Source organism: Thunnus thynnus, chromosome 17 (genome assembly GCF_963924715.1).
Source record: "Thunnus thynnus chromosome 17, fThuThy2.1, whole genome shotgun sequence".
NCBI lineage: Eukaryota > Metazoa > Chordata > Actinopteri > Scombriformes > Scombridae > Thunnus > Thunnus thynnus.
Window position 1 is genome coordinate 18649733 of NC_089533.1, and position 16743 is coordinate 18666475.

Consider the following 16743-nt stretch of genomic DNA (forward strand, 5'->3'; position numbering starts at 1 on the left):
GTAATGCGCCTTTAAGCTGGTTTGCCAACCGCCAAAAGAAGAAGAGGAAGCAGGCAGTGACTTCTCTTGACTGACCGATCGTCTTTGGTTTGTCTAACCATCCAAGATGGCGGCGCTCGTGGGGCTGCGTGCGTGTTTCTCCGGTAAAATAGTTAAAATCTTTATCAGTATCCGACGCTTTATGCATGTCTGATTTCTGCATACTCTAATTTGTTGTGCACATATTAGAATTGGTTCTTTGCGTCTATTTAAACGTAACCGATAATGAGAAAGAGATGATGTTGTCTCTTCCAACAGCAGAGCAAGGTCACGTTACTGTGAGTGTTAGCTAACGATGCAGCTAACAGTGAATGATGAGTGAAACAGGCTCAAACATCACAGATAGATACTGCTGGTTAGACAGCTGACAGCATGTGAAGGACATTCTTCCTTTCTGGTTCAACGGCTCCTATCATCAATAACTACTGATAGATATGAATTAATGCAGGTGTAGCTTCAGCTCTCTCAGCATTGTCTTTGTATGTCTGAACTAAATGTCAGTGATGCTCTGTGTGTCAAACTGATACTAATATGGCACTAATAATGTAATCTGGTGCAAACAGAAGTAAAAATGTGGCATTCTGTAACATTTCATGGTCACAAGCAGCACCTATAATAATCAAGCCTTTTAAGATTAGTTATAATCGAGCAATTCTGGACGGGAAAGCAATAAGATCACACCACTGTCATGTTCTTAAGAAATGTTTTGATCATTTTATTAAATTTGCTAATTTTAAACTGGTCTATAAAAGCTTAAATAAGCAGGTTGCTCAGGTGCTCAGTGGTCAGCTGGTTCCTCTCAGGGCTTCATTAACACGAGGGTATAATAAAGAGCCCTTTAGTAAATCCTCACTTGGACAGATGGCTTTTTAAAGAGGGATCAATCATGTAGTCATGAATGATCTGGTTCCTTTTGTTTTATGAAACTTTTATGTTGTGTTTTATGCTGCTTGTAGGTACTACTAATATGTATTGTTGAGTTATATGTATTTTAAAAAGCCCATCTAGGGATAGGCATTGCAAACTAGCTTAGGCTAGAATAAATCATGTGGTATGTGGCACAAGTTCATGTTATATACTTGTCCTTATACTAACAAACATTAAATAAAAAATAGCTAAATAAACTCTGATGGAGGCAAAAGTCCATTTCAGGAGTCCACAAAATAGTTTTCTAATGAATCTGCAGAACACCAGAGTTTGCATCCTGGTGACACCTGGGTTGTGTTGTGTCCTTGTGGTTTCTGATTCCGGGAGAGATTTGGATCAAACAGTCGGCAACATTGTGTGAGACACTCAGTACTATTAAGGCAGAGGAGATGTGTTATCTCTGTTTACAGATGCCTGCACTGATTGAAACTGACTTAAAAGGTTCAGGCACTGACAGCCTGCTGGCTGAGTTGAGCAGGTGTGATTTTTTTGCAGGGGAACAGTGTATGTGAGGCTGAATAAGGAAAGATACGTATTGTGATAAGAACTTGTACTGGAACACTGGTAGTGGAAATATAGGAGAAACTATACTGAAATATCCAGTCAAATAATCAGCTGATCTTTTCTGCTCAGCCCTTCAGCTTTCTTCGCCAAGCCTCCTGCACAGCTCCTACAAACTGGTGAGTGTGCACACAAACTGCAGTCTGAAGTACTTTGCCAGTTTAACAGAGAGTTTCTTGCTGTATAATTCTTGAGTTTGTTTTCTAGTGCGCTGTGCCTCTGAGCCGGCGGACCTTTGCTGCAGATGCTAAGAAGACGTACAGCCGAGAAAAGCCCCACGTGAACATCGGAACAATCGGTCATGTGGATCACGGCAAGACCACCCTAACTGCAGCCATCACAAAAGGTAGAATCACTGATGTCTTAGCTTTTACTCACACACAGGCTCGGATGACTGCATGTCCAAAATATTTAATTAAATTCTATCTAATTAGCTCCAACGACCTACGAAGAAAAAGTCGCGGCCCACATTTTTCTAGTTTCATGAAACTAGAAGTCAGAAATGTGACCGTCTTGTTGGTTTTTTTTGGGTCCTCAGTGCTCGCTGATGCTGGTGGTGCTAACTTTAAAAAGTATGAGGAAATTGACAATGCCCCCGAGGAGAAGGCCAGAGGAATCACCATCAACGCCTCTCATGTAGAATACACCACAGCCAACAGACATTACGCTCATACAGACTGCCCTGGTCACGCTGACTACGTCAAGGTAATCTACTTTTCTGCTGCCTGACCAAGAAACCGCTAAACATGATGCAGCCTCGTCTTTCTTAATGATTCTTAATGATGAACCCCATTTAATCTCCGTCCACCTCTTTTCTTTTTCAGAACATGATCACAGGCACGGCTCAGATGGACGGTTGCATCCTGGTGGTGGCGGCCACCGACGGCCAGATGCCCCAGACGCGCGAGCACCTGCTGCTGGCCAGGCAGATCGGTGTTGAGCACGTGGTGGTTTTCATCAACAAGGCGGATGCCGTGGAGGACAAGGAGATGCTGGAACTGGTGGAGATCGAGATCCGCGAGCTGCTCACGGAGTTCGGCTATGACGGCGAGAACACGCCTGTTGTAATAGGCTCCGCCCTCTGCGCTCTGGAGGTGAGGGGAAAAAGTGATTGATCGATTAGCTATTGTAAAAGAAAAAATCTATCAACAAACAGATTTCAGCCATCATTTATGGAAAGCGACCAAATGCAGGACAATTGAAGTCTTTAATGTGAGTCTGACTGAACGATTGTCTTGCTCCATCTCAGAACAAACAGCCGGACCTGGGCGTGAATGCGGTGATGAAACTGCTGGAGATTGTGGATAATTATGTTCCTTTGCCCAAAAGAGAACTAGAGAAACCTTTCCTTCTGCCCATTGAAGGAGTTTATTCCATCCCAGGTACGAAAAAAAAACAAGAAACGCAGGCTGCACAAACACAACCGCTTAAGACTGCACTGCAGATATTTGACTCAAGGTCGTAAAAAAAATCAACAAATGTTGGTGACTTGCGAACATTTGTGTCTTTCAGGCAGGGGTACAGTAGTGACTGGCACTATGGAGAGAGGTATCATCAAGAAAGGAGACGACTGCGAGTTTGTGGGCCACAATCGCAGCTTCAAATCTGTGGTTACTGGTGAGTGGAAAACAAAAAAAAAAAAGGAATAGAAACTCAGAAGAGGAACTCCTGTGTTGGTTGCACAGGAAATTAACCAAAACAAAGAGGGGAGAGATATTATGAAGTCAGAGCGTTAGGAGTGACTTCATGGCTTGAAGTGTATAAAAATGATGGGAATCAGATGCTATGACCTTCACAGTCAAGGAGCATTACAGCTGTTTTTGTGGCTCCTTGGCCCAATACCTTACTCAGATACTTTGTTGGTAAGTCTTTTTGTAAGTCAGGCTATGTGTCTGCTGTACTGGTATGTCTAAGCATGTGTTATACTGAATGAGCAAAGGTGTACACACAAGAATTTGACCTTCATGTCCATCCTGTTGGGCTCAGGTATTGAGATGTTCCACAAGTCTCTGGACCGGGCAGAGGCAGGAGACAACCTGGGCGCTCTGGTCCGAGGCCTGAAGAGGGAGGATGTGAGGAGAGGGATGGTGATGTGCAAACCAGGATCCATCATGCCTCACCAGAAAGTCAAGGCTCAGGTCTGGGAGCACAAAGTTGCACTTAACTATCATATACACACTTTTTTATTGATTCATTTGTCATACATCTATTACATGTCTTTTTATAGACACATCCAACAATTTTAATACACTTGTAATGGCCACAAAGCAGTTTTAAAGGCAAACTGGGAGACCAGACAAATGTGACAGTAATGATGCTGAGTTTGTAAGTGAAAACACGTTTGGACTGTATCATGTTTGTGCTCCTTGTGTTACAGGTGTATGTTCTGAGTAAGGAGGAGGGAGGCAGACACAAACCGTTTGTCTCCAACTTCATGCCCGTCATGTTCTCGCTAACCTGGGACATGGCCTGCAGAGTCACTCTGCCCGCTGACAAGGTGTGTGTGTATTTCTTTTTGTGTCTTTTGGTCTGTCAATACATGGATGTTTGTCAAATAGTGTCAAGCTGCATTTAAGTACTTTAAACAAACATAACAGTTCCCACGCCTCATGCATGTGTTAGAACATGATGTAACTTCACGATGTTTCAGATCAGAAATGTTGTCACATCAGCATCAGCATCGTCTTCGTTTACACAATGATTTGAAAACCAGCTGTACAGTTGTTTGACTGATGGCTGACCACCAGTACATGTATTTTACTAGCTTTTTTAGAAACTTGTGTATCTTCTGTTATATATAAACAATGCAGTCTAGCAGCTGCATTTTGAAGATTAGTAACTATTAGTAACCACGTTCCTGTGCGTTATTCTCGTCTCTTCCAGGAAATGGTGATGCCAGGGGAGGACACCTCCCTGACGCTCACGCTCCGTCAGCCGATGGTTTTGGAGAAAGGTCAGAGGTTCACTCTGAGAGACGGGAACAGAACCATCGGCACCGGCCTGGTCACAGACATCGAGACCGCAACAGATGAAGACCAGTGCAACTGGGGCTGAAGAGGAAACTCTGCAGAGGGGGCTTGACTTAGGGTGGGGGTGGGTGGGAGGGTGGCGGGGCGGGATCAGGGTGGGTGGGTGTCTATTTCTGGTCAAATCAAATAATTATCAATGAATACAAATACAAAAAAACCCATTCACAGGAACAGGAGAGGACTCAAAGGATCGCATGGCTTTGTTTATAAGCTCCACCCAACCAGAATACATGAAATATTTAGCACTGTCTATGTGTTTAAAGGCCATACTGTCATGTCATTTATGTAATAAATGTATTTAATAATAAAAATGCCTCCTCCGCTTTATAGTATGAGGTATTGCTAGCCAGGCCATTCCAAAAATGAAAGGACTAAATATTATAAATGAACAAGAAATCTAAAACACTATTACTTTGTTTTGTTATGAATTTTCTATGTCGGCATAAATGAAAAAAAAAATGTGATCACATTTTCACACAAGTCCTAAAACTAGATAAAGGAAACCCAATTCAACAAATGAGACAAGAACATTAAACTTATTTATTTGAGGAAAATGATCAAATCTTACATATTTGTGGGAGGGTAAGTATGTGAACCCTTGCATTCAGTAACTGGTGTGACCCCCCCCTTTTGCAGCAATAACTTCAATTAAATGTTTCTGGTAACTGTTTATCAGCCCTGCACATCAGCTTGGAGGTATTTTAGCCCAATCCTCCTTACAGAACAGTCTCAACTCAGAAGTTGGTGGGCTTCCTTGCATGAACTGCCAGCATCAGGTTCTTCCACAGCATTTCTATAGGATTAAGGTCAGGATTTATACTCTGCTGTTCCAAAACATAAACTTTCTTCTGCTTTAACCATTCTTTTGTAGAAAGATGTGTGTTTAGGGTCGTTGTCTTGCTGCATGACCCACTTTCTGTTGAGCCTCAGTTCATGGACAATACCGTGACATTTTCCTGCAGAATGTGCTGAATTCATAGCTCCATCAATGATGAAAGCTGTCCTTGTCCAGAGGCAGAAAAGCAGGCCCAAACCATTACACTGTAGACAGGCAGCAATGTTCTTTAGAAGAGAAATGGCTTTCTCCTTGCTACTCTGCCATGCTCACCATGATGTTCTCCTGATGGTGGACTCATTAACATTGACTGTAGCCACTGCAAGAAAGGTCTTTAGTTTCCTAGACATTACCCTGGGGTCCCTTGTGACCTGTCAGATCATTAAACCCTTTGCTCATTGTGTGATCTTTGTTGTTCGACCAGTCCCGGGGAAGGTAATAATGGTGTTGGATGTCTTCCATTTGTACACGATCTGCCTGACAGTCGACTGGTGGAGTCCAAACTAGAAATGGTTTTGTAGTCCTTTCCAGCCTGGTGAGTATCAGCAACTCTTCTTCTAAGGTCCTCAGAAATCTCCTTTGTTCGAGCCATGACACACTTCCACAAACCTGTGTTGTGAAGCTCAAACTTTGATAGTGAAGACCCAGATTTCTCTTTAAATAAGGGAGGGCCTCCCAGAATCCCATTGATTAACACCCAACTCTAATTTCCCCTTCAAATTAATTGATAATCCTAGAGGTTCACATACTTTTGCCACACAAATATATAACATTTGTTATATATATGAACAAGTGTAAGGTTTTTTGTCTCATTTGTTTAATTGATGTCTCTTTATCTAGGACTATTTAGGACTTGTATGAAAATCTGACTGTGTTTTAGGGCATATTTATCCAGAAATAGAGCAAATTCTAAAGGATGCACAAATTTTCAAGCACCACTGTAAATCCGATGAAGACTTTGGTCTTTGGTACATGGTACTGCATGTTACAAGCTTTATCTGCCACAGGATGGCAGCAAAGATGTACTTCAAGAGCTTTCCAGGCCTGTAGTCACAGTTCTGATGGAAAAATTATTTTAATTACAACGAACAGCATTAGGAAGTCAAGTTTACTGTGTGCTCAACGTTATGTCTTTTGTTAGCTGTGAAAGTGAGGTTTACAAAAAATGTTTTGTATAATACTTAAACAGTGTATCAAGTTCTGCACAATAACAGAACTGATTAAACTATTGATAATGGTTTATACAATTAACCGCATAAATAGGAAACAGCAAATGGTTACAATATGTAACAACCAAAAATCAGCACACCTGATTGGAAACCAGCTATCATCCCTGAACACAGAGGTGTCTGAGTAACATCAGCCAAGAACTAAATCTTGTCTAAATCTAATTTTAAGTCCTCCTCCACTCAAAAATGTGTATAGCTTATTGGTACTTGACGTGGAAGTTTTAGTTTTATTGTGCAGAATGACGTGTGTGCAGAGTTTGACAGTAGAGAGTTTTTTTTTAACTTTCATTTCCTGAAGTTTCTCTTTGCTCACAAAAACACTGAGTTTAATATGTCTACCTACGAGCAGGATTTGTGACATCACAACTAGTTTGGACTCAATTGTGGTCCAGTATTCAACTTACACAAATGTGTTAATTGTAGAGTGGGCTTTTAAAGACATTGCTGGAAAAAAGCCAAAATACTGGAAACTCACCTGACCAAAACACGAGCATTTAACTGAGACGCAAAATATTCAACTTACAAGATAAAGTAAATAATAAAGAAAAAGGTCTGGTTGTGGTCTGGTTAAAAATGGGAATCATCTGAACTGATTATACCGTGATTTCACATGTTAACTGTCTGCACCATAATATGTTATCATTATGTTAAAGGTGGGCACCCACGAATACAATCTGTCAGTATCTTTACAGTAAAAATGACATATAGTTCCTCCTTTGTTCCTTTAACAGTCTTTTCAGTGAACATTGTGAAATTGAATAATTAAATAAAGAAATTAATATTCTGTTAAAACAATTCAGTCCACTAAATTCATCAGTGAAAGATGATGATCTGAGAATAGATATGGAAAAACATCATCAGTCTAAGATGATATTCTTCCGGTGAATAGTTGACATGGGAGATTGGGAATGAGACACCGCTGGAGGGTTTTTGATAAGTCTTATAGCAATAGTTGTTTTAGTAGATAACTTAGGTGTGTTAATCCAGGTTGACCCTGTTGCTCTTGGTGTGCACAGAGTAGTTGGTGTCCTCTCTGCATGCTCATTCCCAACAGGAAGTTCTCCAGTTGCTCTGTTTGCTGTAGGTATTTGAGTCTGTGCCTCTTGTAATCCAATCAGCCTGTTGCTGTAATCAAATACTGTACGTCTGCAGGAGTTGAGGCTGAAGCAGCGAGTACCACTGAGTGATGTGCTCAGCTGGAGGACAAATGTCTCCATAAGCAAAATAACTTAAGGAGATATGATCAGACGGTAAACACTAGTATGTTTCAGTGATACTGGCTTTAACTGTCCTGTACGAGTTGCTGATACACTGAATGTGATTCAAACCACCGTCAAACTGCTTCGTTCATGTTTCTCATGTTGACGACCTCACAATGAGTAGACACACCAGACGGATGAGGAGCATTACTGTTAGTTTTCAATAACATTAGTTTGCTGTGGTGGAAAGTAACAAAGTACATTTACTCAAGTAGAATTTTGAGGTACTTCACTTTATTCTTTTACCTCACTACATTTCAGAGAGATTTACTGTACTTATTTATTACTTTTTAATATTTGCTTTTTTATTGTACATTTATTCAACAGCTGCACTTACTGTTACATTTCAGATTAAGATTATGTACGTTATACTGTATATCATAAGAGATTTCCCCTCAAAAAATCTCAGATGGTGTCATTTAAATAAGACCCAAATAGGTAATACTATCCAATATATAATATATAAACAGAACTTTTATATATAAAAAGTTGAGGGGGACTGACCCCACATTTGGGAACCACAGGATGAAACTAACAGTGTATTAAATGGTTAAAACAAGCTCCAACAGGTACAACAGTTAAATGCTACATGTGCAACAGTCACAGGGACCATTTCTCTGTGGAGTGAATACTTTTACTTTTGATACTTTGCGTTTATTTTGCTGATAATACTTATACTTTTACTTGAGTAGGATTTTGGATGCAGGAGTCTTACTTGTAATGTAGTTTGCATTCTTGTATTGGTACTTTTACTTAAGTCAAGGATCTGAATACTAGTTTGCCTGCCATTTAACATTTATAAGCAGTATAAAGGGTTTGTAATGTAGTTGTAACCAGATGTGAGGACATTAATTACATTAATGTTTGGTCAGTTCATTGGTCAACAAGACTGAGAAACATCTGTAACAGATAATGACAGCATAATGTAACACAGCTGTCCTATGGATACTAAATATGATGTATTGATTCATTATATCTATCAATGAAATATGTATATATTTATAAATACTTCTTATAAATACTTCATCACTCCTCATGACAACTCAGCAGACTCCATAAGGTAATGAAGGTTATGAGATGCAGCTGAATGCCCCGTGAGAAATCTAGTAAGAGGACCTTAAGTTACAAGTTTTTTGACAGTTTCCAAGGTCAAAAATGAACTGTAGACCGACCTATGAATGATTGGTAAATGTGTATAAACAGTTAATAAATGTTTTAGGGATTTGTTCATGTATATAATCATATGTTATTACATATCTGTAATATGATTACAGCTAAGTTATATTATATTATTGTTGCTTTATTAACTGTTTATACACCAGTAATGCATATTTCATACGAGAAGTTATAATTGTTGACATTTATAAACACTTTAAAATGTCCCTACATCTGCTTACAAATACATTATAGTGTGTTAACAGTTTATGAATGTAAAATAAGGGGGTTAAAGTAAAGTGTTACCAAAGAGGATAAGTGAAAGTTATCTGTGCAGAGACAATATTGGCGCATTTGCACTATTTTTTTTCTTTTCTCCAACCTGATTTGTAAAACCAGTTGCTCAGTTTCCTTTCTCAGCTTTTCCCAGTCAGGGCGAGTTATTCCAACCAGCCATCTTCCGTTCACAAGTTCATTTTTCTAACCTTTAAGCTGTCCCACCCTCAAAAGAATAACATGAGACGAGTCTCAGCAATCTGGTTTTACTGTGAATGGAAAGGATAACTGAAATGTAATATCAAAACGTAGGTACACATGGGGGAAAAGATGCTAAGATTGGTTTCCTTGACTTGTCCTCTCACAATGAGATGTCACATCCCCAGAGAAAGGGCGAAGAGAGTTATGCCTTTTTTTCCTTCCATTTTCAACAAGGACCCTCATTTCATAAAACATAATGACTGATTTTGACCGTCTTGTCAGTTTTTCCACATTAGAGCCTGTTGGATATGATCCTGTAGAAAATGAAACAAGCCAAAGTATCTTTTTTTTGTCAGTTCCTAAAAATACCCCAGTTGATATGTTATTGATGAGAGCCGATTGTTAATGATCCATGTCTAAAATGTCTGGAGTTATGGTTTTCAGGAAGGGAAGCACAGCTGTTAGTGTTGCATCGTGTTACTTTTTTCTACCCTCCACCTCCTCCTGGCAGCTGAGGGAAACCAGTGAAGAGTAGGGCTGCTGCAATTAAGGCTGAATGTTTCTTTCAACAACCCACTCTGCGTGTTTGAAGACTGACCCTCCACGGCTTCTCATCCTCCAACACCGCAGAGTGGGTGGGAAGCATCCCGTTTTATTCTCGATGTTCCTTCCGTCATACAGCAGTTCTCAGAGGATACAGTCTTCTAAAGTAATAAATTATACATTCATTTGGCAGTAAAATAACTCCATGAAAGTCAAATGCATGAAAGGATAGAACAGTTTATTCTGTTAAATGTCACTGTGATGGGACTTGTTGTTGCCAGGAAAACAGTTTAATATTTCACACACCCACTCTTTAGCTGACTAGTCATAATAAATGGTAATTGAATAAAACCAGATCTGGATAACATTATTCTTGGATAGAAGTACCCACCACCTACCAAGAAGCAGATACAATTATATTCTACTTAAAGGATATGGCTGGAGATTTCCAATAATGAACTGATCCTACTTACAAGTATTCTGTGTGTACCCATGATATATCTTATTTCTCTGTGCTGTAGACCTCCACTGTTGTCCACTGGGTGATATGTTCCTTACAGGCACATTAGTTTGTTTAGAAATGGCTCCAAAGACTAATGACAGTGATCACATTTTCAGTCTCTGGAGAGTAGTTTTGTGTACAGCAGACACCACTGCGCATGCGTAGGAACGCAGTTCCCTTTACAGAGCTTCATTGTAAATTTCTCAAAAAGCCTTGACACAAAGTCAAGAGGTTGTGATATGTAACACAACAAGCTGTGTCTGCTGTACACGGAACTACTCTTCAGAGACTGAAAATGTGATCGCTGTTATTAGTCTTTGGAGCTGTTTCTAAACAAACTAACGTGCCCAAACTCTTCGTGATGAAAGAGCATGTCACTCAAGGCAATAGTGTGACTCACTGATGTGTTTTTAATAGCTTTTGGACAGCACCGAAGGTCTACGACACAGAGGAATATGATTTATCAGGCTTTGGATACACACACAGTACTTGTAAGTAGGATCAGTTCATTGTTGGTTTGTTTGTACAAGAGATTTGTTGACAACAAGAAAATATAGAAAATCTCCAGCCTTGTCCTTTATATTTCTAAATTCTACAGGAACTTTTGGTAAAACACATCAGTAGAAACTTTGATTGTGTCTTTGTGTATTTAAAAGATAAGTAAAGAGAGAAAACAACCTGTTACACTGGTCATAATATTACAACGACTGTCCTATTTTGAAACTTTGATATGGTGATGGTTTCTGTGGTTGTGTGTGTGCGCATTGGAGCTCTTTTCCGGTGTTCAAGGTTACAGGGCAGTGAAATCAAGCAGGACCGCCAAGCCTTCTCTGTACATATGCAAAGACGTGCCTGTTTGGTTGCATAAGAGTGAAAGAAGAAACCTCTGACCCCAACCAGATACCGTCCCCCACCAAATCACAGTCATAAATCATACTCCATTCCTCTCTGTTTATCAAACAGCTGGCTCACACGTTCCCTCCCCGCTGCTCTTATTTGTTATAACGCAACAACAAATGCATTCAGCAAATGCTTATTGTTAAATTATCCTTGTACTTACTGTTTGTCTACCATGAAGGAAACAGAGAACTGTTGGCTTTGTCTGATATATTTTATTGTAATAATCAAGAGATTTTTTTTAAATTTGTCTGTCATTTATAAATTGTTGTCTCACACATGAAACTAAACCCTGCAAAAAGAAAACAAGGTGCAACTCAGAGTCAAGATGGCTTCAAATGCATTTTGTGGAAGACAAGAAGAGGTCAAAGTTCAAATGTGTAGATGTTATTTCAGTCCATCAAGCAAAGAGAGTATTTTCAGTTTCTTGCTTTGCTCAAGCAACTTATGATATTAAATAATATATTAACACTTAGCCTCTATTCAAGCACAAAGATCATATGACAAAAAACAACATTTTATTTACAATACAGGCCTAACAAATTTACAGGTTCTAATAATTTCCTCTTATCCTGTGCTCCGCTTTTGGTGCAAATGGCAATAGAAACACCATTTGTTTTCTGGAGCATGCCTTTTCTGTTTATTTCAGCACAAGTCAGCAAGATATAAATACAAATGTGTTGAAATTTGCTGAAATGGCAGTCAGGTGTAAAAGATAACCCTTATGGACCCACATGGAAAACTAATTCATCTCACCAGTCATCAGTGATAGTGTGGTATACAATATGACCTAATATTTCATTACCTGTCCTATTAACATAAGAAGAAAGAAAGAAAGAAAGAAAGAGAGATGATAATTAAATGTCACTGGCAGAGAACATGGACAAATGAACCAAACAGCTAATTAAATTATATGTAGCCATGCGTGTGATTTATCACAACATGAACAGATCAGGTCAAAGCTCTGTATGAAGATGATCATGATTAATTTAAATTATTCTTGAATTAAATTGTTTTGTTTTTATATTATTTTACTTTATATACTAAGAGCTTAAACTTAATATACTTACAGTTTTCTCAGGTTAAAGTTTGATTTGTTTAAACTCTGATTTGACTGCTTATTTCTTACTTCTTCATTGTGGTTTGTTGTGTGACTCACATCTATTTAAGATCTTGAACTAGAATTTATCATCTCATCTTATCCCATAGTGACCCACACATATAATGCATCTACATCTGGTTTAGAGCTTGTTACAAGCTTCTGATCTTGTGACCTTCCAGAGCTCATGTAGTCAAATCTGTAGAAAATATGTGTGTCAGGACTTCTCTTTGGTCAATATTTGTTTGTTTTTTTTTTAATTTGGCCTTTAAACTCAATATAGAGCACAGATGTGACACAGTCCACTCAGTCTCCCACAGGTCATTGATGTGACAGTTTCATTTCAGATGACTTTAATTAGACTCCTCTGCTGCCTGTGGGGGCCTTCCAAAATAAGTCTTTGATTACCAATATGTGAGGAGTTTCACTTAAATTCTCCTGTTGTTGCTGTATTTTTATGTCCTGAGGTCACAGAGGGGGTTTAACTTTGAATGCTTCTTATTTGTCTTTGGTTATTTCTCATTTTGTATATATATTCACACAGGCCATCATGACTGCATTTTGACCTGCAGCATCACATTTATGAGGAGAAAATGGCTCAACTGTGAAATACGGACTTTATGTACAATTGTGTTTTTATTTCCCTATAAAGGGAAATACAGAGAAGAATACTGAGAAGAATTGACAAACTAAAGTCAGTTGACTGTTCACCAGACCTGCCCCTGACCAGCCCCTGTTATGATTACACATTTTTTTGCTTTTTGCATGTCATTTCACGCCATTTAGAGTTGCCAAAAATGACCTATAGTTACGTTTGAGTGACAGGGGAAGTGACACATTTCAGATGACGTCAATATAATGTCTCTTTCTTTTCTTTTATAAGGTGATTTTGGCTTTTGGGGAGGAGGTGGGATGGGTGGATGTTGGGTGGATGGCTAGATAGTTAGGCAAAAAGTTGTAAAAGCAGCAGGAGAGTACTGCTCGAGACCACTAACCGGACATTTTTACCGTCACATTGGGACATTTTAACTGGACACTTTTACCGCCATGTCAGGACATTTTTCCGCATTTTATTGTGCCTAAAACTAACCAACAGCATTAAATGACATGCGAAAAGCTTAAAATGCGTAGACATGATGCAAAATTTCCTTAAAATGGCATGCTATTTATGTCATCCCATGATATCACTTTGCCCAAACAGTGATTGTCCAAACATAGCTAGGCAACTATAATATTTCTCCACATGTGAGAGAAATATTACAGTTGCCTAGCTAACCCTCACCAAAACCAAATATACAAAAGAAAAGGTGTAAGGAATGGATTAAACAGTGTGTTTATTCTAATGTAAACTGCAAGTGTTAGCATGCCTGGCTGACTAGCTTACTACCCACAGTATTAACCTAACCCAGCATTACTTCCAAGGCCAGTGACATTTCAAGCTACATCATTTTGTGTGGGGTTACAGATTACTTTTAACAAAACCCTCATTCAGACCAGTGTATTAATCATGAAGTATTTCTACAGTGTGTGGAAGCTGGTCCTAGATAGTCCTTATCCTAAAGCATTTAATAGTTGTAATAGTGGGTCTACAATAACATGCTATATCTTTATGTCCATGTCTTTTACATGGGTCAACTGTGTCCAATAATTTGTGTAACTTTATGAAACCGAAAGTCTTCATCACCTCATGCAGTGATTGGCCATGTGTGTTGAAGTTGTAAGGTAATCAGGATTTAAACTTCTCTCTCTTTTCATTCGTTACACTGGTATTTCTGTCACTTTTTGTGAATGCCTTCCAGGAGAGATTATCTTGTGTTATTTCAGCCGACCAAGTTGAAAGCCAAATTTTCAGTGGTCAGCCTCCATTATCATTATAAAGTGCATATGCTGTCCAAGAACATTAAGCTTGACAGGGGTAGCAACAGTAACTAAGGGGCTTAACGAGCATTTATTCAATACTTATTTGATTAACATTCTCTCAAAGCCACATTGCCAGTGTTTCCCATTAGCTAACACATTAAGACAGAGATGAATAGTTTTCCCTGTTAGTATGCCTAAATGGCATACCGTGCACCATCAAGTTTGTTTTCCCTTTATATAATCGAAATGTTTATGAGTCTACCTCAATCAATCCTGTATGTATATCGGTTACCGACTAACCAAGTCATCCACTGATACTGTATAATGTAGAACATTTAGAGTTTTACTGTTCACATAAGTTATATCATTAAGATGAAAATCCACTGCTGATCTACACTTTTTCCAGATGGAAAAAGGAGAATTATTCCGGAGAAATATTCCCGAGGTTTGCTTTTCTAAACGTTTGCAAAGTGTCAATTTCACTCCACACTCCGTTATAAACTGTATATTTGAGGACTGTGAACAGCACCTATACAGACAGTCCCATCAAAGTTATCCAACATTTTCCAAAATATTCATACAAAACTATGCTATTGTCATGCACATTATTATTAGGATCATCTGCAAATTGAAACATGACAGTTTTTGTTTGCATTTGATAAAGCTCAATAACCATCCCAGGGAAGCAAAAAGCAAGGAGTTTTTCCAATGAGAAATATGATGAGTTTCATTGTTGCTTGTATGTCAGAGATCGGTTCTGCTTTTCCTCCAGCTGCAGCAGAGCAGTCTTCAGTGGTGTCCTCATGTCAGTAGTTTGACAGTCATTGGTCTCTTCATACATCACGTGATGCTTGCATCCAAAAAGAACAAAACGTTGATGTTCTGGTAAGCAATAGTCAAAGGTTAAATCTCAGATTCTCTGCGGGAGGACGTTTGATCATGTCTAGGTGTGGTATGCACTGATGAACACATCCTGCCTTCCTCTTTCTCCATGTCTCCCTCCTCCTCCTCATCCCTGCTGATGAAGGCCAGCTCGTTCTCATAGCAGAAGGAGTTGGCACCAGACGTTGGGAACTTTCTCTCCTCTATGTCCTTGGCACTGCATCTTGGGGTGGATGGTACTTCGAATGTTTTGTGAAAGTAGGCGTAATCTATCCTGTACTGGTTCTTCTCCTCGAAGATGAGGGGCTCAAAGCGATGACCCCAAAGGATCTCTGAGGGCAGGTAAGAGCTGCGTGCCTGCGTCGTCATGGCTGTGGCCTCAACCAAACCTTCAAGTATGATTACTATCTCAAAGTCCGATGTTTCCAGATCTTGCTTGCTGATGCCAAATAGTGGACTTTCCTCATCAATCTCGTGAATGACAGTGAGGGGTGCAACCAGAAACAAGCGGTCTGTGCCTTTGTCATAGCCTACATTCATGTCAATCTGATCCAGAGGGATATACTCGCCTTCCTCTGTGTAACGAGGCTTCACCAGCTGGGCTCTGACGTGAGCCTCCACTATGTGGCTTTTCCTTAGATTTGCAACCCTAAACATGAAGCACAACTTCCCATCACGCATGGCGATGACGGCATTGTGGCTGAACAGTAGAGTCTCTGCACGCTTTTTGGGCCTTGCCATCTTGGCCATGATGGCACCAATCATGAAGGCATCGATGATGCAGCCCATGATGGACTGAAAGACCACCATGAAGACAGCAGCAGGGCATTCCTCGGTCACACAGCGAGATCCATATCCGATGGTTGTTTGGGTCTCAATGGAGAACAGGAAAGCTGCCACAAAGGTGTTGACCTGCATGACACAGGGAACAAAACTGTCGTCCCCTCCAGGATGGTCCATGTCACCATGTAGGTGGCCGATGAGCCAGAATCCCAAGCCGAACGTTAGCCAGGACACCACAAACACCAGGCTAAACAACAGGAACATGTATCGCCAGCGAATGTCCACACAAGTTGTGAAAATATCAGAAATGTACCGCTGTGACTTCTCATCCATGTTTGAGAAATGGATGTTGCATTGTCCAGCCTTGCTGACAAACCGAGTGTGGTATTTGCGTCTCGTGTGGATCTTGCCATTGCCGAAGCTGCCCACAGCAGGCATGTTACTTAGTCTCAGGCCTTCTTCTTCACAGGAAATGAAGCTGTGGTGGTGGGCCCTTCCCACACTCATGCCTCAGTGGGGACAGCCACGTAGCTTCACACTATCAGCCTTGCTCATACAAAACTGACCAGGCTCACGGGAAGTGCAGAGCCCCGTCCAACACAGACTCAGCGTCAACTGGAATTGAGAGGTGAGGCACAACTGCAGTTTCCTGTGAAGGAAGGACAG

General features: G+C 40.0%; 2 protein-coding genes across 2 annotated transcripts in view; one reads left to right on the forward strand and one right to left on the reverse strand.

Moving 5' to 3' along the window:
• Nucleotides 1-13507, forward strand: tufm (Tu translation elongation factor, mitochondrial). Its single transcript, XM_067615638.1, has 10 exons — nt 1-143; nt 1600-1646; nt 1735-1873; nt 2066-2232; nt 2352-2621; nt 2777-2909; nt 3040-3144; nt 3514-3665; nt 3905-4024; nt 4411-13507. The coding sequence occupies exons 1-10, from the start codon at nt 107-109 to the stop codon at nt 4579-4581; spliced, it is 1341 nt and encodes a 446-aa protein (XP_067471739.1). The 5' UTR covers nt 1-106; the 3' UTR covers nt 4582-13507.
• Nucleotides 11649-16743, reverse strand: part of kcnj12b (potassium inwardly rectifying channel subfamily J member 12b) — a 10588-nt gene continuing 5493 nt past the window's right edge. Inside the window, exon 2 of the mRNA XM_067615639.1 lies at nt 11649-16726. Coding sequence (XP_067471740.1) covers nt 15316-16584 — 1269 coding nt within the window. The 5' untranslated portion in view covers nt 16585-16726 and the 3' untranslated portion in view covers nt 11649-15315. The remainder of the gene's footprint in view (nt 16727-16743) is intronic.

Coding starts and splice junctions, on each gene's coding strand:
- tufm (XM_067615638.1), top strand. CDS start 107: ATGGCGGCGCTCGTGGGGCTGCGTGCGTGTTTCTCCG. Junction 2,910..3,039: donor AGGAGTTTATTCCATCCCAG/GTACGAAAAAAA, acceptor TGTGTCTTTCAG/GCAGGGGTACAGTAGTGACT. Junction 3,145..3,513: donor CTTCAAATCTGTGGTTACTG/GTGAGTGGAAAA, acceptor TGTTGGGCTCAG/GTATTGAGATGTTCCACAAG.